The 25,917-nt window shown below is 41.3% G+C and overlaps 1 protein-coding gene across 5 annotated transcripts in view; it reads right to left on the reverse strand.

Moving 5' to 3' along the window:
• TENM1 (teneurin transmembrane protein 1) overlaps positions 1–25,917 on the reverse strand; it is a 909,292-nt gene that overhangs the window by 65,442 nt on the left and 817,933 nt on the right. For all 5 annotated transcript variants that reach the window (XM_070784169.1, XM_070784168.1, XM_070784167.1 and 2 more), the window contains one exon: positions 10,079–10,233. In XM_070784169.1, the coding sequence (XP_070640270.1) occupies positions 10,079–10,233 (155 nt within the window). The remainder of the gene's footprint in view (positions 1–10,078; positions 10,234–25,917) is intronic.

A 25,917-nucleotide genomic window follows, 5' to 3' on the forward strand; every position in this document is an offset into this window, starting at 1 on the left:
CTTTTTCTTGGCTCTGAGTATAAGATAGGTTCTATAGTCATTGAAGCATTGGGAGGGTGTGTTGGGGGTGGAGGTGGTGAGATTTTCATCTCTGGTGGCAAGAACTTTTAAAATAAACTTTCTTTTTTCCCTCCCCTGAGAAATCCCTTTATTCAAGCAAACTTGTTATAATTCAGATTTTTCTTGATTCCCTACGGAGCTTCACAAAATTCAGAAGTCTGTCCCTGCAGGGAATTTCACTTATAATGGCCTTCATTCCAAAGATCTAATTCTGTTCTCTTTCAGTGTGCACATGGAGAGTGATGGAAGTGCACAAAGAAAGCCAGTAACCCCTGAAGAACTTGAGTTTCAATATCATCTGTATCACTCAGGATGATGGAGGCTATTCTGTAGACATGAAAGGGTTGGCAGGGGACTGAAGAAGAGACAATGAGAGATATTAGGCAAGAGTTTAAAAAGGGGAAAGGAAGGTGCCTTTTTTGTACTAAAGCTACTGTTTCTTTTCTTTGTTCTCCCTGGATTGCTGTAACTTTTCATGCCTCCATGTTATTATATGTAGTTTTTCGAACAACAGAATATGCTGAATCCACTTGTACAAAATTGAATTGACATGTAGATTTTGAAGAGGAGGCTTTTTGATTCCCTTCTATCCAGTTGTGGTTAGTTTATCTGAAACTTGCAAAAAAAATTGAAAGAAAAATAGAAAATAGCTTTTTTTCAGGCACATAGAGAGCTGAAGACTACCAGGGAGGCAAAGTTTTGAGGCTTGGGGCAGGTGGTATAATGCTGACGGATGAGAGAGAGGTAAGTTTTGCTTTCTTTGTTAAAGAGAATGGCCACAAAGAACACTGATTCTAAGTTCCTAAAGTCCAAGATGGGTGCAGGGATTGAGGAAAGGCATCAAATTCTTTCAATTCTTTACATTGAGTTCAAGTTTTTCTGGACAGAAAGAGTTACCTCTTAGAACTTGCAAATGAGTTTTTAGAGCAAGTTTTTATGAGTAATACTGGGCAGTAGAAGGTGTGCTGGAAGATTACAGGTCATTACACATAGGTCTGACTTCAAGAAGAATCCAAAGATGGGCTCCACAAACTGCAAGGAGGGGACCTGATGTTGCTTTCAGTTCAGTTCAGTTCAGTCACTCAGTCGTGTCTGACTCTTTGCCACCCCATGAACTGCAGCATGCCAGGCCTCCCTGTCTATCACCAACTCCCGGAGTTCACCCAAACTCATGTGCATCGAGTCGGTGATGCCTTCCAGCAATCTCATCCTCTGTCATCCCCTTCTCTTCCTGCCCCCAATCCCTCCCAGCATCAGGGTCTTTTCCAATGAGTCAACTCTTCGCATGAGGTGGCCAAAGTACTGGGGTTTCAGCTTCAGCATCAGTCCTTCCAATGAAAACCCAGGACTGGTCTCCTTTAGGATGGACTGGTTGGATCTCCTTGCAGTCCAAGGGACTCTCAAGAGTCTTCTCCAGCACCACAGTTCAAAAGCATCAATTCTTCAGTGCTCAGTCCAACTCTCACATCCATACATGACTACTGGAAAAACCATAGCCTTGACTAGATGGACCTTTGTTGGCAAAGTAATATCTCTGCTTTTTAATATGCTATCTAGGTTGGTCATAACTTTCCTTCCAAGGATGCTGCTGTAGGAAAGCATTATTAAACAGTTTTTTTCTTAGTTCTTAGATGAGGAAGTGGTGTTTTTGGATACTATGACTCAAAACAAATTATGTCAAGGGATTCTAATTTCCTTTCTCTCTTTTTTTTTTTTTTTTTTAAAATAAAGTTGCTTCTTTTAAAAAACAAATTCATTCTTGCCTGTGCTGGGTCTTTGTTGCTGCATGCCAGCTTTCCCTAGTTGTCCTCCAGTTGCGGTGCTCAGGCTTCTCACTGTGGTGGCCTCTCCGACTGTGAAGCTTGGGCTCTAGAGCACATGGGCTCAGTAGCTGTGGCTCGTGGGCTTAGTTGCCCTGCAGCATGTGGAATCTTTCTGGGCCAGGAATTGAACCTGTGTCCCCTGCATTGGCAGGTGGATTCTCAACCACTGGATGACCAGGGAAGTCCTCTTATTTCCTTTTAAACAGAGTTACCAACTTGGTAAGGTTTCTTATGATACCTTTGTGGACAAGTTAGGGGAAATATGGGTGAGGGTAGTGCCTTTCAAGCTTGTTTTGACTATGACCTCAGTAAGAATTATATTTTACACTATTGTTCAGGATATACAATTGAAATAAGTTTTATGAAACAATACTTACTTACACTTACCATAAATGATGCACTCTGAATTTTTTTGTTATATTTCATTTTTCTTAAGAACTAGTCATAGGCCATCATATTGATTTCCTGATCTACTATGAATTATACCCTATAGGTGATAGTTCAAACAGATGGGTTCACAATCTAAGAGATAACTAGTCAAGTGGTGCCACAATTTCCTGGGTCTATCTATCCATAAATTTCATCATGGATGAAGACACAGAAAGCATTCAGATCTATAGGTGACACAAGGCTAGGAAGGGTAGTGAAGATACTGGATGGTAGCAGAAAACAAAGATGAGGACTGAATCTAATGAGCTGGAATTGAATGCAAACTAACATATGATCCTGTATTATGATGCATGTGTAGTAAAAGTAAGTATTATTTCCTGAAATTTTTATTTCAACTTATATCCTGAACAATAGTGTAAAATATAATTATCAGTGAGGGTTACAGTCAAAACAAGCAAAGAATCAAGTCTGTAAGTACAGGGTGAGGAGATGGGGATGAGAGACATGTGAATTTTTAGTCCTCTATAATCATGTGTTTGCATGCATGCTCAGTCATGCCCACCTCTTTGCAACCCCAAGGACTGTAGCCCACCCACCAGGCTCCTCTGTCCATGGAATTTTCCAGGCAAGAATAGTGAAGTGGGTTGCCATTTCTTTCTCCAGGGTACTTTCCCAACTCAGGGATCAAACCCACGTCTCCTAAGTCTTCTGCATTGGCAGGTAGATTCTTTACCATCGTGCCATCTGGGAAGTCCCTCTATAATCACAACGTATGTCAAAAGTGACCAAAAATCCAACACAGCTTTGACTGTGGTTTCTTAACCTGTGCTTTTTATTTCCCTAACATTTTTCAAAAGTGACTTGGGGGTCTCCATACAAAGTCCTACTGTATGGGAGTGAGTTTGAATAGAGAAGTTTCTAGGATACTACTTGTTTGAATCTGCTGTTGGCACCAGTTTTATAAATGGGGACTTCTTTTGTTTGAAGTAAATGCTCTTTGGCAAAACCTTTTGAAAACCCCCAGGCAAAATGAACAGAAACAGAGAGTAGAGAAAAAGGGTTGTGACAGTCACCATTTTACCTCGGACTGAGTCAGAACACATCTGGATTATTTTATTCATTTCTGGAAGCCTCACTTGCAAAGAGATATAGATAAATGAGAACACATTCAGAGAAGAGTGAGGAGAATGCTGAAGGAAACAATACCGTGGCAAGTGAAGTGTTGTTCAGTGAACCAGGGATGTGACTTAGGAGGTCTGAGAGAGTTGATCACATGCACCGAGAAGGCTGTCAGGTGGAAAAAGTGGTTTGATATAGTAGTTTGGTGAAAAGAACGTGAACTTTGGAATCAGGTCGACCAGGTTCAAATTTTAACTCTGCCACTGATCGGTTGTATGACCTTCACTACGTTTCTCAACTCCTCTGAACCTTGCTTTTCATGTTGATTAAAAATAGAGGAACATAATACTTCTCGTGAAAAATTGCCATGAGGATTAAAGAAGATAATATATATGAAAGCACTAAGCATAGTACTTGGTTCAAAAATAAATTTATTTCCTAGAAGACAGATTAAATTCATACCACAAGGCCTAAAGAGTTGCAGTAAAGGCTAGATGGTGAAAATTAAAGGAAGATTAAAAAGTTAATGTTAAAGGGATCCCAGAAGAGGTTTCCATCAGTCAGAGACATTCGATGGAGAAAGAGTTTCCTATCCCAAGAGGCATTTGAGGAGAGGCTGGCTTAATATTCTATTAATAATCTCACAATAATCTCACTATTACTGAATTGTGAGAATATTCTGGAGGGAATGACTGGGGAGAGGAGGAGAATTCCCAGTAGATTAGCTCAATAGATTGAATGCGTGGGATCAAGGTTGTTTCCTCCAAAGAACCAGATACTGTTCTTTCATAACCAAGGACCATGAACCTCCTTCCACTTGTTAGGCCCATTAGACAAGTGCATGCTTTGGGGAACCACTCTGTAGTATGAAGATGATCCAACAAGCATACAGAGAGGACTGGTTACGTCCTGGATACTCAAACACCTCAAAGTGTGCACATCATGGACAGTGGGTAAACAGGATTATCTGCCTACAAGAGGCCTACATTGCCTGTGTATCTTCTCTTGGGTTGGTTTGGGGGAGAGCATTAGGCTGGATCCAAGGAGCAAATCAACTCTCAAATTTGTTATCGCACCAAGAGACTTGGTCTAACTCCCAATTCCGTTCTAGTCGGGCACGAGATGGAAGTGAGTTACCAGAGCTAGATGATTCAGCAGCAGCAATGGAAATAAAGAGCCTGATCTCTTCATAATCAACTCATCTCCTGAAGTGAAAGGCCTGGTTGTTTATAGCAGTGCTTACAATGGGCAGTTATGCTTCAGAGTTTATACTGAGAGTTCAGTTTCGCATTTCAGTAAATCAGAAAAAGGATATTGATTTTGAACAAATGGCTGATTTTATTGTCAAAGCAAATTTCATTTCTTGAGATGATTAGATTTTATTAAACTATTGCCTAAAGTGCCACTAAATAAACAGCATCTTCCTCAACCAAATGACATTTGTCACCCACTAAATACAATGATATCTAGTCATCTCCAGTTGTCACTGAAAATGTAGAAGTGGGGAAACTTCACATGGGAGTCAGAAGGCTTGTGCTCAGATCTTGGCTGTATCACTTAATGACTCTGTGCTCATATACAATACGTCATCCTTCTGACTACTAGTTTTCTTCTCTATAGATGGGGGATAATTATACCTACCTCCTAAGGCTGGTGGAGACAAAATGGAACAGTGTGAATAAGATGCTTAGCATAGTTCCTGGCACATAGTAAGTTCTCAATAAGTGGTAGCAGGTATTATTAGAATTATTAGAGGGAGGACATTCATTATCTTCTGAGGACTGATTCTTTCTAGGGGCTCAGGTTTGTCTCAGAGAAGTACAGAAGACCAACGCACCACCTCAGATTCCAGAGGTACTCTGCTAGCATGAATGGGACTTCCCTTGTTGGGGACCTTTTTCTTTTTTGCGGGATCTTAGTTCACCAACCAGGGATTGAAACTGGGCTCCAGGCAGTGAAAGCATGGATCTTAACCACTGGACTTCCAGGGTTAAGTCCCAGGACCTTTTGGTTTTGAAATATAGGAAAAGTAACAAGGAACTTTGCATTTGGGTTATATTTCTGTAGAGAAACATTCAAGATATTGTAAAGGATCTTCAGCAAACAGCTGATCCATCTTCCTGAATCCAGAGAGGTATGTATTCCAAGTGTTCATAGATGATTGCTATCCAACATTTGCCTTAAAAGTTTCAAAAGGTGGTAATTCTATAAAGTCTTTCGATAATGTATGATGCTGCCACATAGTCTTAGAATCAGTAAGCTCTTCATGAGGTCTGATTCAAATCTTCATGCTGCAGTCAGGCCTCTCTTTTCTCTCCTGCCTGTGCCTGTCAGCAGAATCTGTGTGCTTTCATTTAGACATCTGTCTCCACCCTCACCCATCAATATATTTTGATTTACTGAAATATAAAACTGAGAACTGTGTAAGCTCAGCTGGATCACTGTAAGTACCACTATAAACAACTGGGGCTTTCCTCTTGGAAGGTGTTATGAAGCTCCCTACTCAGCTTTCTTCCCTTAGCTCAACACAGCCCATGTGCTTAAGTAAAGTCACGCTAAACCTAAGCCCCCGATCTGCCACCACTGTCAAAACAGACAGGGGAGGCTCTGGCCACAAAGGATGAGCCGTGCCACATGCTGGCTTCCTCCTGGTCGACACTCTAACCCAGAGGATTTCCTTCAGTGTCTTCCAGCTTTCGTCTACCTGTACCGCACCTGGGTTCTTACTCGCACGCACCTGGGAGCTGGTTTGTTTCAATGCCAAATCCTCCTCTTACGAGCCCAACATCTCAAAAGAGTGATCTATTTTCACTTTCTTCATTTCCTCACCTCCCACTCTAACACTGCCATCCAACTCCAATTAATTAGCACTCTACCAAAGGCACTCTTATCAGAGTCACTAATGCCGTCAAACCAAATGGCTTCTTAAAAAAAAAAAAAAACTACCTAATTTTAGTGACCTATAAGCAGAATTTGATATTAATCGTTCCCCTCTTTTTGAAAAGCTCACTTCCCTGGGTTTTTTGACCACACACATTCCTTGTTTTCCTCTTACTTGTCATGTCTCTTTATCTCAGTTTCCTTTTTGTGGGTTCCTATTCCTTAGCCTTTTCTTGAATATTGATATGGCTGGAATTTGGTCTGAAGCCTTCTCTCTCTCTCTCTTTTTTTATCCTTACATCCCCTCTCTGGAAGATCTCACTCAATCCTTTATTTGCTCTTACTATGTGATTAAGCTGATAATCCCGCCAGGTGGCGCTAGTGGTAAAGAACCCACCTGCCAGTGCAGGAGACATAAGAGACACGGGTTCGATCCCTGGTCTGGGACGATCCCCTGGAAGACGAAATGGCAACCCACTCCAGTGTTCTTGCCTGGAGAATCCCATGAACAGAGTAGCCTGGCGGGCTGTGGTCCATGGGGTTGCAAAGAGTTGGACATGACTCAAGTGACTTAGTGTGCACATTCACACACACATACACATATAAATATATAAATAAATAAATAAATATATATATATATATATATAAAATGTGTGTGTTTGTGTGTATGCTGCTGCTGCTAAGTCGCTTCAGTCATGTCCGACTTTGTGCAACCCCATAGACGGCAGCCCACCAGGCTCCCCCATCCCTGGGATTCTCCAGGCAAGAACACTGGAGTGGGTTGCCATTTCCTTTTCCAATGCGTGAAAGTGAAGTCACTCAATCCTGTCCGACTCTTAGCGACCCCATGGACTGCAGCCTACCAGGCTCCTCCCTCCATGGGATTTTCCAGGCAAGAGTACTGGAGTGGGGTGCCACTCCAGTGGGTGCCATTGCCTTCTCTGGTGTGTGTGTATGTATGTATGTGTGTGTGTGTGTATATATATATAAATATATATATATATATATTTATATATATATATAAAATAAGGCCTTACTGTATAGCAAAGGGAACTCTACTCAAAACCCAGTAATGACCTATAGTGGGAAAAGAATTTTAAAGAGTGGACATATGTATATGTATAACTGATTCATTCTGCTGTACACCTGAAATTAGCACAACATTGTAAATCAACTATATTCCAATAAAAGTTTTAAAAAAGAATTTTCATGTTTAAGACTATCTTAAAAATACATTTTCTTGCTTAATGCTCTCATTGGCTCCCCATTGTCCACTGGATAAAACTGAAACTCGATCGTGCTTATATGGTCATTTACCACATTATTCCCACTTACCCTCTAGCTTCATCTCTCACTACTCCTTCAAGCTTATTGCATCATAGTATCTCTTTGGTATTGGTATGTATGTTAACTGTGCCTGCTGAGCACTTACCATGCTTGTCTAAAGAACTTTACATACAGTTCTTTACAGTTGGATACATAGCTTGGCAACAGAGAGCAGATTATACAGTAAATGTAGTGATGTTAAATTTCAGGAAGGGAATGAGACCAAGAAGAGGTAAGGTGTAAGGAGAGTGGAAAAGGGGATTTGGACCAGCAGTGGAAATTCCAGACGGAAGAACTGGGACCCTGAAAAGCAGGCCCCTAACAAAAATGGAAGGTTATACTGTGGACACTTAAGGAGAAATCAGTCTGGCCTCACTGTCTTGCGCCAGCCTAAGAAGAAAGATGCTAGTTACTCTTTAGGGTGTTTGAAGGACACCACAGGAAGTGATGGACAGCAGTGGAGATAGCAGCTAAATAATTTGGACATGAAGCCTGATTTCTTTTTTTGACCACCATGCAGCATGCAGGATCTTAGTTTCCTGAGCAGGGATCAAACCTGTGTTCCCTGCATTGGAAACATGAAGCCATAACCACTGGACTACCAGGGAAGTCCCATGAAGCCTGATTTCTCTCCTAGGCTGTCCTGTTGGTTTGTAGCATCTACCCCCTCCTACCCCACTCAACTCTCCATCTCCCACACCCCCCCAAAAAACCCAACTGTTTTTCTCATGCTGAGGTTATGTAAGGAAAAGGGAAGGGAGGAGTCAGGGGTGCCTTTCAGGGAAATCGAGACTTGGGGTGAAGTGCCATAGAAAAACTGTAAGTCTGTCTCCTGGTTACCAGGTTCCTGTTCAGTGGGCTACAGTCTGAAAGGGGTGAGGTAGCTTTTACGGAGGCAATTATGGCTTGTGAACTGTTATGTGGAAAAGAACCTTTCTCGTGGTGATGGCGATCCTGTGCTTGCTCTATGTAGACAAAGAACTCTCTTTTCAGCATAACTTTGCCACACAGAAACAGATAGATTGTCTACAGCTGACTGATTGCAATACTAAGTGTTCTATTTTAAGTAAAAAATATCCCACAAGTGAATCATATACGTGCACCTTCTCTCTTTCATCCCTTTCCTCCATATAAACACATTCACACCCTTCCTCATGGCCATAAATACTGCTCCCCTTGCTTGCCTCCTGCAGGATTTTGCATCATGGAAAGTTAGGTTGCTCCAGGATAGCCTGATCCACTTGTATCTCAAAGATAGTCCATTCCTTTTGTCACTTTCCAGGCCTTCCAATTCTTATTTTATTTTTTGTAGTTGACTCTGAGTATTTTCTGAGTTACTGGGGTGAGGCAGGGGTACCCTAACTATGGAGACTATGGCTGGTTGCCTACCAAACAGCAGTCCTTCATTCCTTGCTAACAGAACCCTGATTTGGGTTCTAGAATTAGGTAGCGATATGCTCAGGGAGGCTGCCCCAGTTCCGAATCCATTTTGGAAACCTGTTTCCCCTCTGCCAGTGATTTAATTCTGGTCAATGTGACACAATGTGATCTGCTGGCGTCTTTGCCTACTTCTGCTCATCTCACGATGTGAGTTAATGAAACCTTCTTGTTGAAATCACTTTGTCTGATCACTTATAGTCAAAACCATTCTTTCTGATACACCAATTCTAAAACTCTAAACTTCTGTTTTAATCCATTTGAGAAGATAAGTAATCTACTTCATCAGAGTCATAGATTCATGGAAGTTAGTTTGAAAGTCCCTTTGATGACTGTCTAGTCTATTTCCCTCATTTAACACACCAACCTCTTGTCTCTGCAAACTAAGACAGTCGTTCACAAGGTGCAGGGACTGTGCTATATGCTCTGTAATCTCTATCTGTCTAATCCTGATTTTCTAGAATTCTTGTAAAATCAGAATTTTGGACTCAGATGGGAACTACACTGAATTTCCCTTTTATTCTCATTGGCAAAAAAGCTTTCCTAAATAAATGTAAAATAGATCTCAGAGGGAATGTTGCTTTTACTTAAAAAAGAAAAATAATGCCCTAGAAATAGCTATTTACATACACATGAATAAGAAGTCATGTTCATATATTCATTAAAAAAGATTTCTAAAGACTTTAGTAATCAGTGCTTTTCCAAATGGGAGTTACTGTATTATTCAAAAAGAATAAAATTAGATATCTTGGAAAATAATTCAATAAATGAAATTGGTCTTACCCTCTAGTTGATTCAAACTTGGACTTTACTTTTCACGCCAGCATTCTGCCTAGCATTACTCCCATCCTAGTTTTCCCTTTTCTCTCAATTGGAGTTTTTCAGAGGAGGAAGAAAGTCACTTACATCAAGAGAAACTCCTGCTATCTGGTGTTATAACGGATACGCCAGGCTTCCTTTCTACCTAATTTCTGTATGAGAAAATTGTTATCCATTTCCATGATGCCAAATGGTGATAGCGCTTGAAAACCAGTGGTGCCTACCTGAGTGATGTCCATTCCTGAGTCACAGCTCAGTGGCTGTGTGGAAGTCAGACCATTTGAGCCAATGACAGTCGTGATCACAGCATTCTCATCAATTCTCCGAATCATGGTCCCATCCACAAAGTAAATGAATCCGTGCCTATCAACTGTGATGCCTGTTGGGGAAGAGCAAACGGGCATTAGTAGTCCAAAGGGCCACATTTGCACCAAGATCAGTATGTTCAAAGAAGCCATCGAAATGAAAAGGCATTTTAAAGACATATGGGTTCAATTTTGCTCAGCACACACAGGACAGTAATGGGAGAGGTTTGTGTGGACACACATCCACTTCTTCATGTATCGAGAAGAAAGGACAAAGTGTAACACGTGGAGATCAAGCCAGGTCTCATCATTTCATTGTCCAGGTTTACATTGCCACTCACTCTCCTGACACTTGCTCAGCCCCACAAACAGAAAAAAGAAATTCCTCTTTAAGACAGATGGGAAAAAACAGGGGAGGCAGTGTAGGTTACAGTGCTTTCAGAGTGCAGATGCATAGGCCACTGCTTATTTTCATAGCTGCGTTAGAAATAACTGACTTGGAAAGCACTAAAATTATTTTCATCAATTCACAGTCAGTTAGCGGAGTCTGTAATAATTCTGATAAACTGGGCTGAGTTTTTTCTTTTTTTCTGTATTATCTGTTAAGAGGGGGCTGGAGAGCAAAATTATGGTGTCACAAAAGGAATGGTTAAGCTTCTAGAAAACATAAAAGTCAATAAAATTCTCACAGTAGTTTTGCACACTGTGTTAATTAAAGTCTGGTTTCTTGGAAACTATATAAAGGCAGTTAGAAGGCTTGGGTTCTAATACTGAATGCACCACTTACAACTGTTGTGTGACTTTGAGTCATTCGTCTTGGAAAATTTCAGCCTCCTCTTTGGTAAAATATGGAAAAGATTATCTGCCTGTGAGATTGTGATTTATATAATAAGGAAATTTTGGTCTCTGTTCCCTTTTCTAGCACAGAGCTCCTAAAACTCTTAGAATTTCCCATAGTGAGAGAGAGAAATGCGACCAGTCTCCGAGGGCTCAGGTCTCTTTGCTTCCATAAGCGACAGCTCTCCAGAAAGCGTTTCATAGTACTGATGGTTGCCACAGGGTTGCTCTTATCTGAGCATGTTACTGGAGACCTACCGGAGGGGCTATACTATGAGTCAAAGAAGAAAGCTCAGTGGAAGACTTTGAAGGCCACCTCCTGACCTAGGGGCTAGGGACTGAGTTCACATGCCAATGGTCAATAATTTAATCAACCATGATTATGAAGCCTCCATAAAAAGCCAAATAGCTTAAAAATAGCTGTGCAAAGAAGAGAAGCCAAAAGCAAAGGAGAAAAGGAAAGATATACCCATCTGAATGCAGAGTTCCAAAGAACAGCAAGGAGAGATAAGAAAGCCTTCCTCAGTGATCAGTGGAAAGAAATAGAGGAAAACAACAGAATGGGAAAGACTAGAGATCTCTTCAAGAAAATTAGAGATACAAAGGGAACTTTTCATGCAAAGATGGGCTCAATAAAGGACAGAAATGGTATGGACCTAACAGAAGCAGAAGATATTAAGAAGAGGTGGCAAGAATACACAGAAGAACTGTACAAAAAAGATCTTCACGACCCAGATAATCAGGATGGTGTGATCACTCACCCTGAACCAAACATCCTGGAGTCCAAAGTCAAGTGGGCCTTAGGAAGCATGACTATGAACAAAATTAGTGGAGGTGATGGAATTCCAGTTGAGCTATTTCAAATCCTAAAAGATGATGCTGTGCAAGTGTGGCACTCAGTATGCCAGCAAATTTGGAAAACTCAGCAGTGGGCACGGGACAGGAAAAGGTCAGTTTTCATTCCAATCCCAAAGAAAGGCAAGGCCAATGAATGCTCAAACTACCACACAATTGCACTCATCTCACACGCTAGTAAAGTAATGCTCAAAATTCTCCAAGGCAGGCTTCAGCAATACGTGAACCATGAAGTTCCAGATGTTCAAGCTGGTTTTAGAAAAGGCAGAGGAACCAGAGACCAAATTGCCAACATCTGCTGGATCATCGAAAAAGAAAAAATTTCTGCTTTATTGACTATTGACTGTGTGGATCACAATAAACTGTGGACAATTCTGAAAGAGATGAGAGTACCAGACCACCTGACCTGCCTCTTGAGAAATCTGTATGCAGGTCAGGAAGCAACAGTTAGAACTGGACATGGAACAACAGACTGGTTCCAAATCAGGAAAGGAGTACGTCAAGACTGTATATTGTCAGCCTGCTTATTTACCTTATATGCAGAGTACATCATGAGAAACTCTGGGCTGGATGAAGCACAAGCTGGAATCAAGATTTCCGGGAGAAATATCAATAACCTCAGATATGCAGATGACACCACCCTTATGGCAGAAAGTGAAGAAGAACTAAAGCGCCTCTTGATGAAAGTGAAAGAGGAGAGTGAAAAAGTTGGCTTAAGGCTCAAGATTCAGAAAACAAAGGTCATGGCTTCCAGTCCCATCACTTCATGGCAGAAAGATGGGGAAACAGTGGCTGACTTTATTTTTGGGGGCTCCAAAATCCCGGCAGATGGTGGCTTCAGTCATGAAATAAAAAGACGCTTACTCCTTGGAAGGAAAGTTATGGCCAACCTAGATAGCATATTAAAAAGCAGAGATATTACTTTGCCAACAAAAGTCCATCTAGTCAAGGCTATGGTTTTTCCAGTAGTCATGTATGGATGTGAGAGTTGGACTATAAAGAAACCTGAGCGCCGAAGAATTGATGCTTTTGAACTGTGGTGTTGGAGAGGACTCTGAGAGTCCCTTGGACTGCAAGGAGATCCAACCAGTCCATCCTAAGGGAGCTCAGTCCTGAGTGTTCATTGGAAGGACTGATGCTAAAGCTGAAACTCCAATACTTTGGCCACCTGATGTGAAGAGCTGACTCATTGGAAAAGACCCTGATGCTGCGAAGGATTGAGGGCAGGAGGAGAAGGGGACGACAGAGGATAAGATGGCTGGATGGCGTCACCGACTCAATGGACATGAGTTTGAGTAAACTCTGGGAGTTGGTGATGGACAGGGAAGCCTGGAGTGCTGCAGTCCATGGGGTCGCAAAGAGTCGGACATGACTGAGTGAATGAACTGAACTGAACTGATTATGAAGCCTCCATAAAAACCCAAAAGGACATGGTTTGGAGAGTTTCCAGGTTGGTGAACATGGAGATGTGGGGAGAACAGCACACCTAGAGAGGGCATGGAAGCCTCCTCGCTCTTTCCCCATACCTTGCCTTATGCATCTCTGGCTGTTCCTGAGTTGTATCTTTTTATACTGAACAAGTGATCTAGTGAATAAAATGTTTCTCTGAGTTCTGTTACCTGCTCTAGCAAATTAATGGAACCCAAAAAGGGAGGTGTTGGACCCTCCTATCCACAGCAATTCTGTCAGAAACACAGGTGACAACCTGGACTTTTGACTGGCCTCTGAAGTGGTGGGGAAGCAGCCTTGCAGGACCGACACCCTAAGCTGTAGGATCTGATGCTATTTGCTGGTAGATCATGTCAGAATTGAGTGAAATTGTTGTACACCCAACTGGTGTAGAATTGCTTGGTGGTGGTGGTGGCAGTTCTTGCCATGCTGGAAATTGGTCTCAAAACACCTTTTACTGCCTTCCTTGGCTAAAGTGATCAGCTGTCCTGGTTTGCTTGGGACTGAGGCAGGGTTCGGGCTTCCCAGGTGGAGTTAGTGGTAAAGAACTCACCTGCAAATGCAGGAGAAATAAGAGATGCCGGTTCGATACCTGGGTTGGGAAGATGCCCTGGAGGAGGGCACTGTAACCCACTTGAGTATTCTTGCCTGGAGAATACCCATGGACAGAGAAGACTGGCAAGCTACAGTCCATGGCATCGCAAAGAGCCGGATGTGACTGAAGTGACTGAGCAGGTATGCACACATGAGGCAAAGTGAGACAATCCTGGACACACTGGCATGAGTTGGCTATTCTACACCTAGGCTGTTACCAATATCTAATAACGTAATGCATTTAAGGAGAGTCAGTCATGATAAAGAACATGTCGTTCAACTCCTGTTTCCCTTGCTACTTTGAAAATAAGCACATGATATTACTTTAAAACTAGTCTACAATTTAGTCTTTGTCTGCCTTTTCCCATCTCTCCTTTATTCAGACCCTGTGAAACTCAGACTGTATGTTAAAGTTAGGAAGATCTGTGATAACAAGCATATCCCTTCAGTGCTCATGCGTGCGTATGCACACACACACACACACACACTCACACACTCACAATAACTTTCCTGGCAAAGAGTGAACTCATCTAAAGACAGTTTATTGCTAACTGCTAAGTCACTTCAGTCGTGTCCGACTCTGTGCGACCCCATAGACGGCAGCCCACCAGGCTCCCCCATCCCTGGGATTCTCCAGGCAAGAACACTGGAGTGGGTTGTCATTTCCTTCTCCAATGCATGAAAGTGAAAAGTGAAAGTGAAGTCGCTCAGTCGTGTCCGGCTCTTAGCGACTCCATGGACTGCAGCCTACCAGGCTCCTCCGTCCATGGGATTTTCCAGGCAAGAGTACTGGAGTGGGGTGCCATTGCCTTCTCCAAGACAGTTTATAAACCCAGCTTAATAAACTGCTTTTAGATGAGCTAATTCTTTGGCAGGAGGTTAATATTAAGGCTTGACTTTATGATGTATTTTGATTAATCCTGATGTTCTTCATGAAGTATTAATCCTTAAGATCTACGGAAGTTACAGATTCATTTTAAGTTTCCCTGAATGCCTCTAAAGTCATCTATGTTTTGGTGAGTTCACCAAGGAAATCAGCACATCCAGACAAGGGGAATTCCATGTCAATAAGTCCCTTTATTATTTTTGGAGGCATAAAGACCTTGACAGACCATAGTTCCCTTATGGGCTTCCCTGGGGGCTCAGATGGTAAAGAATCTGCCTGCAATGCGGGAGATCCGGGTTCCATCCCTGGGTCGGGAAGATCCCCTGGAGAAGGGAATGGCTACCCATTCCAGTATTCTTGCCTGGAGAATTCCATGGACAGAAGAGCCTGGTGGGCTACAGTCCATGGGGTCACAAAGAGTTTGACACAACTCAGTGACTAACATTTTCACTTTCAACAAAGACCTTTAAGGAGGTTTTTTGTTTTTGTTTTTTTTAATAAACCACTTTTAAGACTGGGGCAGGTCAAAGGTACATGAACATTTCTTTCATCTCCAGAATATCTGGACTGAAGATGAACCAAGGAGTATCTTTGCTTTTTATTTTTGTGTTTTATCAAAATCAATTTCTTGAATGCTTGCTCTGGTGTATGGCAGGACTGTGATTTGGGATCACCTTCTATGGCTTCTGTATACAACATCACTGAATGTGAACTTGGAAATTTGGCTGTCATAAAAGGATGGACTGAGAAATCAAGAATCAAGTCTGGAGAGAGAAAGGCTAAGAGTAGATATGCTTCAAGTCTATGAAATCACATCAAACACTGTGCAAGTTCTGTAAGAATCAAAGGACAAAGAACCCATGTACATGGACAGTAAGACTCAGTGTCGCTCTAACTGGGAGGTGATAAACTTGGAGAATCAAATCCCTGAAAATTGAAACAGATTCCCACAGGTATAGAGAAATTAGTGTATTCCTACAGAAACTAGCAACACAGGAACATACGTCTTGATGCTGACATCAGGGAGGATAATTCTGTTTCTTGACTACTACACTCTTTATCCCCATCAGAGGGTGGAGTTTGTCCTGCTCTGGGGAGGATAATCTTGGACTTACATTGTTTTCCCGCTTTTAATTTTTGTGAACTTCTAAACACTGAACTGCTCTCTCTCTGTACATCTCAGCTGAACTCCACAGATGAGGCTTATTAAATACTTACTGTTGGCCTCCAGGGCTTATTTGGCTGATGGTTTGTAGGATATTCTCCTTTCATATATTTGTGTGGTAATTTCTTTTATCACTGTCCAAATTCCAAAATACTCCTTTTTTTGAGGTTCTTTAATTAAATTTAATTGGGTTATACTGACATTTGGAGTTGAAAAAGAAATAGTAGAAAGAGTTTTGAGGGACTGTGTGATAGTTTTTTTTAAGGCATCTAGGCATATTTTATATGTGCATATTTTCATTTCCTCTCATTTTCCTACACCAACCCACCCCCACACACAAATTCCCCAAACAATTAGTTTTACAAACTCTTCACTGGCGAAGTTTAAGTGGTTTTTAATTTTCACTGAGGTTAAAAACCAAATGAAATCACAGGCAAGAAAAAAGAGAATTATTTCTGCCATTACTTGGTGGGAGGGTGGGGGGAGGGGTCATCTCACATAATGAGTATTCTTATAGCCCAGGGATGCTGATGATGCAGTATGATCTACTACTGTTTGTTAGAGTGAGTGGGAGGCGGTGGCTCATGCCCAGTATATCTTAAGTTTTATTCTTTGGAGATGGGGATGTGAGTGATTTCAGATCACATAAAGCCATCTGGGGCCAGCAAGATCTTGCAGATTCAATATGACTTTCAGATTTTGATATAGTTATACCCAGCTTTCCAAAATTTGTTACCCAATGTTGCAGGCATAATTTGTTCCAAGGGTCATGTCCCTTGCTGTGCTTACTTGACAGGGTTTTCATTAGCACTTAAAACACAATGGAAGGCACAGTCTTTGAATGAGAACGGATTTGAACAGGCACTGAGAAAATCGCTTCCAGGGTTTAAAATGTTAACCAGGATTCATTTTTAGAGCAAGCAAAAACGTAGAGATCTGTGCTATTACCACAAGGTTCGGCGGTGATGCGGGGTGGGTGGGGGTGGAGGTGGGAAGAACAAGACAAGACAGCTGAGTCCCCACCCCACCCCATCCCCACCAAGGAAAGCGCTGCACTCAGGCGCCCAGACAGCATGTTTAGCTTGGAGCACATTTTTACATTTGTAAGAAAATAAATAAATCCTTGTAAATTAGTGCATATAATGAAAGCACTGACAGACCATAACCTGGAAGTGTGAATGGTGCTGTCTCCATTCATCAGCATTAAGCCCTAACCAGCTCTTTCTATGGAGGAAACTGCTCATAAATAAAGTGCATCTTGTAAAAAAAAAATTATTCACAGTGTCTTATGCAAAGTAGGGGACATTATATCTGAACTGCAGGCTCTTTTCTCTGTGAAGCATAGCTCTATATGAAACAGCTGCAAATTAACGGGCGAAAGTATTTGACTTCTTCTCTTGTCTTATTATCCTCCAATGAATAAATACTATAATTCTTAAGAAGGCAATTGCCTAAAGCTGGGGCAGCCTGGATAGTTACTAATAAATTTATCACCTGTTGGGGAAGAGGCTGCTGCTGATCGATAGTGAAGCAGTAGGGGCAGCCTGATGTGGTATCACTAGGAGTCCAGATGTGGAGGTTAATAGCCTGGAAATAGTAGCTAAAATCCCAAATTAGATAACAGCGAAGATCAGAGTTTTGGGCTGTGCAGAATGCCAATTTCAAATGTTGGCAGAAGGCATCTCTGTATTTAATTTATAAAAATTACAGCTGTTGAGGCCACCTACATTTTTATTATTTCTGTATTAAAAATGAACCTTCTTGCATGATATAAGCTTTGGAAAGGAGTCATAAAATTCTCTCCATCTATAGCCCTAGCAACCAGAAAACTGAAATACTGCTTTTTTCCCCTGCCACAATCTGCTCTTTAATTTTATGAGACAGAGGTAAATGCTCAAAATAAACTTTCAGCAAATATCTTAAGTGCAAATATGGCATCAGCTAAATCTCCAATACTGAGAGGACCGAATTGTGTAGCTGACATTAACCAGGAGGTTGCAAAGTGCCCTTTAAATCAAAGAGAGATTAAAATATTTTGCTTTGTTTATGTGCATTTCAATTCTCTGAAAATTGGCATCATATGTGTGGTCTATAAGGCAATTCTCAACTAAGCAGAAAAGTCCATTTCCCAATTGATCTAACAACTGTCCACTTATAATTACCTACTGGGATCAGAAAGGGCCAAGTTACTTCTGCACAATAAGCCTATTCAGTTATCTTGCTAGGTAGACACTAAATGGAGCTTCTAGAACTTGGAGAGATTACACATATCTGGATGTTACTAGGGTTGGAAGGAAGCAGAGCTTAATGACCAGCTGAGATGATTTCACTGTGTGGTTAACAATGAGAATGCGAGTTCCTCAAGAAGCGATTCTAATAAACTTACTGTAACATTACATGACTAGAGAACAGTGTGAGGTATTTAATCACATGACTATTTAATAAAAAAATGTTACAGTATGTTCTAAACAGTAAAGGTCAATTTCCAAGGAATTTAAATGCAAATTAAAAATGATAAGCATTCAGACTGATATGTCCTCTCTTTCAAGACTCAGAAGGCACTCAGAGACATCATAAGATAGGTGGGCCAGTTGACGAAGAATTGTGATTGAGGGAAAGACAGGTAAGGTCATTTGTCTTTTTTGAGGCTTCTGATCCTCTCAAAGCTTGAGCCTTCAGGGCAAGGCAGAGTGAATGAAGAGCTCTCTCATCTCCACCACCACTATTTTCCTAAGTTTACTGAGAAAGCTGTTTTTCTCCTCACTTGTTAATTTATTCAGGATTTATTTTGCACCTATTACATGTCAGGGCTTCCCTGATGGCTCAGTTGGTAAAGAAACTGCCTGCAATGCAGGAGACCCCGGTTCGATTCCTGGGTCAGGAAGATCCACTGGAGAAGGGATAGGCTACCCACTCCAGTATTCTTGGGCTTCCCTTGTGGCTCAGCTGGTAAAGAATTTGCCTGCAATGTGGGAGACCTGGGTTCAGTCCCTGGGTTGGGAAGATCCCTGGAGAAGGGAAAGGCTACCCACTCCAGTATTCTGGCCTGGAGAATTCCATGGACGGTATAGTCCATGGGGCCGCAAAGAGTCAGACACGACTACTGAGCAACTTTCACTTACTTAATACATGTCAGGAAATAGATGTTCAGAGGTCAAATGACTAACTCCAGGTTGCCTACCGAGAAAATGCTAGATTTAGTCCTTGTTTGTCTGACTTTAATGTCCATTCTTTTCATCACCATCCCAAGAAGCCTAAATGGGGCTATTGATCACTGTACCACAGGGGCAGTGTACAGACTTGTTTCAGAGGATCAAAGAACTCCATGAAATTATCTACAAAATGTTTTGTGTATGAGTATCACCATGAGAAGATGGTCCATGGCTTTTGTTAGATTGTCAGAGTGAACCATGACCCTTCTTTCAAACGCTAAGCATTCTGTTATTTCTGTAGATCCCTTGGACCTCTTTAGGATTATTCTTCAAAGATATTCTGTGGCTTCATTCCTGTAGAGCTGGTGAGTCTCATGAAATTAGTTTCCGTGTGATGGGGACTTTGGTAACTTGACTATTATTTATGATCTACTAAATAAAAAGGAGACCTCAAAAATAAGGGTCACAAACTCATATATCATCAGGGAACAGGTGGGTGACATAAGTTGGTAAGTTAGGTCAGGTGTTAGATTATACAGGTTCTAGGGAAACAAAGGTTAACTAAAGACAGCATGCCCTACCTAAACGCACTCAACATTTATTTATTTTTAAAGAAAGACACAGTGTGGGCCAAATGAATCATATCTTTGAACTGGATTTATTCCCTGAGTTGCCAATTTATGCTGCTTGCTAGAGGACAATCAGGAGGGATATATTGTCAGTGAAGAGGCCGTGAGCAGACAAGATCCATGAGCCTAGAATAAATCTAATAACCAGTACAGCATAGCCATGAGAAGTTATGTACTGATGCAGAGATTTCCCATTTACCCCCAGCCTCCTCTACCCACCCCCCAAACCTCTCCCACTATCAAGGTCCTGCAGCAGACTGGTAAGTCTGTTACAATTCATGAACCCACGTTGACAAATCATTATCACCTAAAAACCACAGTTTACATTAGGGCTCACTCTCACTGTTGGACATAGTCTGAGTTTGGACAAAAGTATACTAGCATGTTTCCACTATTAGAGTATCAGACAGATTGGTTTCAGGGTATAAGGATTATGCTTAATTTTTCTGTGAACCTGAAACTGCTCTAAAACAGTGAATTCTATTTTTAAAAAGTTATGTCTTGGTTTCTAAGTGCTGAGAAAACAAAGATAATCAAATCTAGCTATGACTGTCATCACGGGAAAATGATGAATGGATGGCTAGTGATATAATACTTGCTAAGAATGAACCTTCTTTTGTTCCCACCAAGATCAAAGCTCAGAATTTGTGACAAGTTCATCAAATTTAGTCAAATCAAACCAGAAAACTGTCCAAGCTGAATTTGACTTTCTCTTGCTCTGCCACCCTTGTCTTCTTCATCCTTCCTTCAGAAAACTACCTCTTTATTTTTTTTTTAATTTAAATTTATTTATTTTAATTGGAGGCTAATTACTTGACAATATTGTATTGGTTTTGCAAAACTCCCTCTTTAGTATGACAGAGACAGTGCTATGTATTTGGGTCATCTTATTTATTTTTCTGAGAATAGAACTAGATAATGTTTCCCAGCCTCCTCTGCAGTTACGTGTAGGAAGAAAGAATATATGCTAGTTCTAAATCTGGCCCCCTGTGGTTTTTAGGTGATAAAAACTTCAGCTGAGCTCCTCTATAGAGCACCCCTCCTCCTAGGCTGGTTGGCTGGATACAGAGTGCCCAGTGGAGGACTCCGAGCCTAAGGGATTGATGAGCTTCTGGATGGGAGGAGCCTGGTTCCAGAGTCACTGCTAGGAGTGGGGATTTCTCCAGTCCCACAGGAAATGTTTATTGGACTGTGATGTGAGCAAGAACTAAACTACTGTGTTGTTAAGCTATTGAGATTTCGTGTGTGTGGAATCTCTAGTTGTTTGCTTGGTCTCACTATTACATTCACCAACCACCAGCTCAAACCCTGTTCATCTTACAAGGTTTTTATGAGATGTTTCTCTTCCAGGAAGCCTTCTCTGCAAACTCCACTTCTTTCTGGTCTCTGTTTTCTAACCTATGGAAGCATTTTTTTTTTTTAATGTGAATTCTTCAATCACACTCTGTGTAGGCAATAAGCTCCTTGAGGGCAAGAACTAGATTTTATGCTTTAGTTTTATATCTCAACAAATCCAGTAGACCTGGGCACAAATGTTCAGTAAATCTTGCTGAATTATAGACTTAATTGTCACACATTCATAATGAAGCACATCTATTTTGAACCAAATAAAACATGCCATGATATCAATAAGGACCATGGATCAAATCAGTGGCAGATGTGGGACTTCTCTGGTGGTCTAGTGGCTAAGACTCCACATTCTCAATGCAGTGGGCCCAGGTTCAATCCCTGGTCAGGGAACTAGATCCCACGTGCTGCAACTCAGAGTCTGCATGTCGCAACTAAGACCCGGCACAGCCAAATAAATAAATATATATAATTAATTAATTAATTTTATTTGGAAGCTAACTAGTTTACAATATTGTGGTGGTTTTTGCCATACATTGACATGAGTCAGCCATGGGTGTACATGTGTCTCCCCTGTCCTAACCCCCCTTCCACCTCCCTCCCCATCTCATCCGCGGGTTGTCCCAGTGCACTGGTTTTGAGTGCCCTGCTTCATGCATTGAACTTGGACTGGTGATCTATTTCATATATGGTAATATACATGTTTCAATGCTATTCTCTCAAGTCATCCCACCCTCGCCTTCTCCCCAGAGTCCAAAAGTCTGTTCTTTACATCTGTGTCTTTTTGCTGTCTTGCATATAGGATTGTCATTACCATCTTTCTAAATTTCATATATATGCATTAATATACTGTATTGGTGTTTTTCTTTCTGATTTACTTCACTCTGTATAATAGGCTCCAGTTTCATTCACTTCATTAGAACTGACTCAAATGTATTTTTTTTTATAGCTGAGTAATATTCCATTGTGTATATGTACCACAACTTTCTTATCCATTCATCTGCCAACGGACATCTAGATTGCTTCCATGTCCTAGATATTGTAAACAGTGCTGCAATGAACATTGGGATATACATGTCTCTTTCAATTCTGGTTTCCTTGGTGTGTATGCCCAGCAGGGGGATTGCTGGGTCATATGGCAGTTCTATTTCCAGTTTTTTAAGGACTCTCCACCCTGTTCTCCATACTGGCTGTACTAGTTTGCATTCCCACCAACAGTGTAAGAGGGTTCCCTTTCCTTCACACCGTCTCCAGCATCAAATAAATAAATATTAAAAAAAAAATAACTGAAAATGAATTTGGTCCATGTAGACAGCTACACTGAATAGCTCAGGTTCCCTGCAAAGCCACTCTACTGTATCAACACAACTTTGGGTTATGATCTTATGATCTCTGCCAACCTTGCTCTAATCTTAGTTCTAAGAAAACAGCAGTGTCTCAAGATTTCACCTTAATTTGCTTCACTCTGGACCACATAAGGGAAAGCAGAGAGAACACTGGCTGAAGGGTCACATCAGGGGATCTGGGCTTCAGGCTGACCTGGGATAGATTAGTTGTAGGACTTGTCTTGACTTCCCAACCCACAGCCTACCCACTACCCATTCACATTGTTAAATGGTGTGAAGCTCACAAGAGCCAATGAAATGAGAGCCCTTTTTGAAGAGGCTTCCCTGCTGGCTCAGCTGGTAAAGAATCTGCCTGCAAGGCAGGAGACCTGGGTTCGATCCCTGGCTTGGGAAGATCCCCTGGAAAAGGGAATGGCTACCCATTCCAGTACTCTTGTCTGCATAATCCCCTGGACAGAGGAGCCTAGTGGGCTACAGTCCATGGGGTCGCAAAGAGTTGAATATGACTGAGCAACTAAAACTGAAGAGGATGAAGTATTATGGTTGTGCTAAGTGGTGTCCTAATTGCTCAGTTGTTGCTCTAATTCTTTCTGAAAGTGACTTTTCTCAGCCTTAGAACCATAAACAAAGATTTCCACATGGTTTTGCTTCAAAATTTTAAGCTCTTCTAGGTCAGACAGACATAGAAGCTTTAAGTCCAAAAAGCATTCTATAAACCTTGCCTGGGCAGAAGGCCCTATGTTAGACTCACCGCAGACAGAAGGCAGTGGTTGAAAATAATTTTGTTAGCTGAGGGGAAATACGGCAGTACTGAGCTATCGGTGTTAAGGCCTTCAGGCTTTTACAAGATGACTAAAGCTTTCATCCAGAGGATCAAATAAATGAAGCCCCAAGCTCTGCAACTGGCTGAGGGAGACCCTGTGCTGGGGGTGGTACTGGTGCCTCAACATTTCACAGTGACGTCAGACTCTAAGGATAGTGTGAGTTATTTTTTCCTTGCTTTATAGAGGTGTGTGTGTGTCTGTGTGTGTGAGCAACTGGTTAAGTAGATGGCTCTAGTTCAAGTTGAAATGAGTACCTCATGTTTTATTTTTGTGCTAGACTTCTTGCTCAAAAATGCCTGCAAGTTCAGATTTCGGGGGAGTCAGTACATATGGGATAAATGAGGTTGATGGGACACGAACTGAATATTTTATATCTCCTGCTTAAAAAATTCTTCAAATATCAAGCAAGTATATCTGGGACACTTCTTAGATACAATTTGAGGAAATGCCTCGGTCATCCTAAGGAAACAAACCACTGCACAAGAACTTTATATGAACAATTAGCCCGAGGAGGAAAGTTCACTTATTGCCCATGGAGCAGCAAAAAACTGATTGCAGTTGTTGCACTCTGGGGGGAAATGAGTCTCTTTCAAGATATGTAAATGACCAAGAGGTTCTGATAAAAAAAAAGCAAAGTAAGTAGAATACCTTAGCCTGAATACTCAATTAAAGAAGGATATGAGGAATTAAGTCTGACAGTGCTTACTATTCACAATAGTGGGCTAACTCAAGAAGAATGAAAATTTCTATACATCAGTGTCTCTTTTGCTGTCTCGTACACAGGGTTATTGTTACCATCTTTCTAAATTCCATATATATGCGTTAGAATACTGTATTTATGTTTTTCCTTCTGGCTTACTTCACTCTGTATAATAGGCTCCAGTTTCATCCACCTCATTAGAATTGATTCAAATGTATTCTTTTTAATGGCTGAGTAATACTCCATTGTGCATATGTACCACAGCTTTCTTATCCATTCATCTGCTGATGGACATCTAGGTTGCTTCCATGTCTTGGCTATTATAAACAGTGCTGCGATGAACATTGGGGTACACGTGTCTCTTTCCCTTCTGGTTTCCTCAGTGTGTATGCCCAGCAGTGGGGTTGCTGGATCATAAGGCAGTTCTATTTCCAGTTTTTTAAGGAATCTCCACACTGTTCTCCATAGTGGCTGTACTAGTTTGCATTCCCACCAACAGTGTAAGAGGGTTCCCTTTTCTCCACACCCTCTCCAGCATTTATTATTTGTAGACTTTTGGATCGCAGCCATTCTGACTGGTGTGAAATGGTACCTCATAGTGGTTTTGATTATGGGGAGGGTGGAGGGAGGAGGGTTCAGGATGGGGAACACATGTATACCTGTGGTGGATTCATTTTGATATTTGGCAAAACTAATACAATTATGTAAAGTTTAAAAATAAAATAAAATTAAAAAAAAAAAAACAAAACAAAAAAAAAAGTAAAAAAAAAAAAAAAAAAAGAATGAAAATTTCTGTAGGATAATTATTTGCTTGGAGTACCTATTCAAAGACAACATGGAAGGCCCATTTAAAATTCTTCCAACACCCGTATATCTTGACTAATGAAGCTAATGCTAGAAGAGGAGTTCACGAAGTCAGAAGTGGTAGACAATCATTCGTCAAAGGTAAAGCAGGATGATGAACACTCTGTGAATACAATTTTCAAACCTTTGAAATGAAGTTTAAAGAGGTACTCAGGAGGACCATCTGGTTAGACTCCACCAAAAATACATGATCAGAACAGTAACAAACACAAATATGATAGGTGAGTAAAAGAAAAAAATGAAGCAAAGCAGTAGTCTGATGAGACAACTTTTGGACTTATTTCTTTTCCACGCTCTGGCCTACAAGTTTGACAATCTGTGTGCAGAAGAAGGTTACATTGAAAGGGAGTGAAAAAATTGGGATTTGTTGTTCAAAGGGGGCTGGTGACATCTCTGGCCTTATCTTGATTGAGACTGGGGTTTCCAAGGCCATTTCCGCACCTTTTTCCCTCCAAGTTCAATCACCCAGCCGTGTTCAGGAGAGCTGTGAGAGGAGGAAGAATGAGTCTGGGGGTAGAAGCTAGGAGCTCCTGTTGTGAGACTCCCTCTGACTTTCAAACATTTATATAATCTCCCAGTCTTTGGGGTTTTGTTTTTGTCTAATGGTGAGGAGAAAAGCCAAGCTGCACACGTCAGTGGATTACTGTAAAGACCAAATAAAATAACATCAGAACAGAATAGTCTGTGAAATCTTTTTGAAAGGCTACCACAAGTGCTGTTAATATTTCTGTTTTTGTTAACTGTGAGTTTTCTGGCATCTTGTTTCAGTTTATCTGTTACATGATGACCTCCTTCAGCACTTAGATGGCAGGAACCCTCTGTGTAGTTCTCTCAGCATCTCCTCCATGCTGGTGGTGACCATCAGTCTGTACAGGGCCCTGTGCTACTTTTCCAGTCAGACTGGTCTATTCTGAAATACATCTTTCACTTTCCCATCACCACATATTTGTCTGCACTATTCCTGTGCCTGGAAATACCCTTTTCTTCTCCTAGTATCCAGATCCTGTGTGCGTATGTGTGCTCAGTCCTGTCTGACTCTTTGCGACCCTATGGACTATAGCCCACCAGGCTGTTCTGTCCATGGGATTTCCCAGGTAAGAATACTGGAGT

This window comes from Bos indicus, chromosome X, assembly GCF_029378745.1.
Source record: "Bos indicus isolate NIAB-ARS_2022 breed Sahiwal x Tharparkar chromosome X, NIAB-ARS_B.indTharparkar_mat_pri_1.0, whole genome shotgun sequence".
NCBI classification, from domain to species: Eukaryota; Metazoa; Chordata; class Mammalia; order Artiodactyla; family Bovidae; genus Bos; species Bos indicus.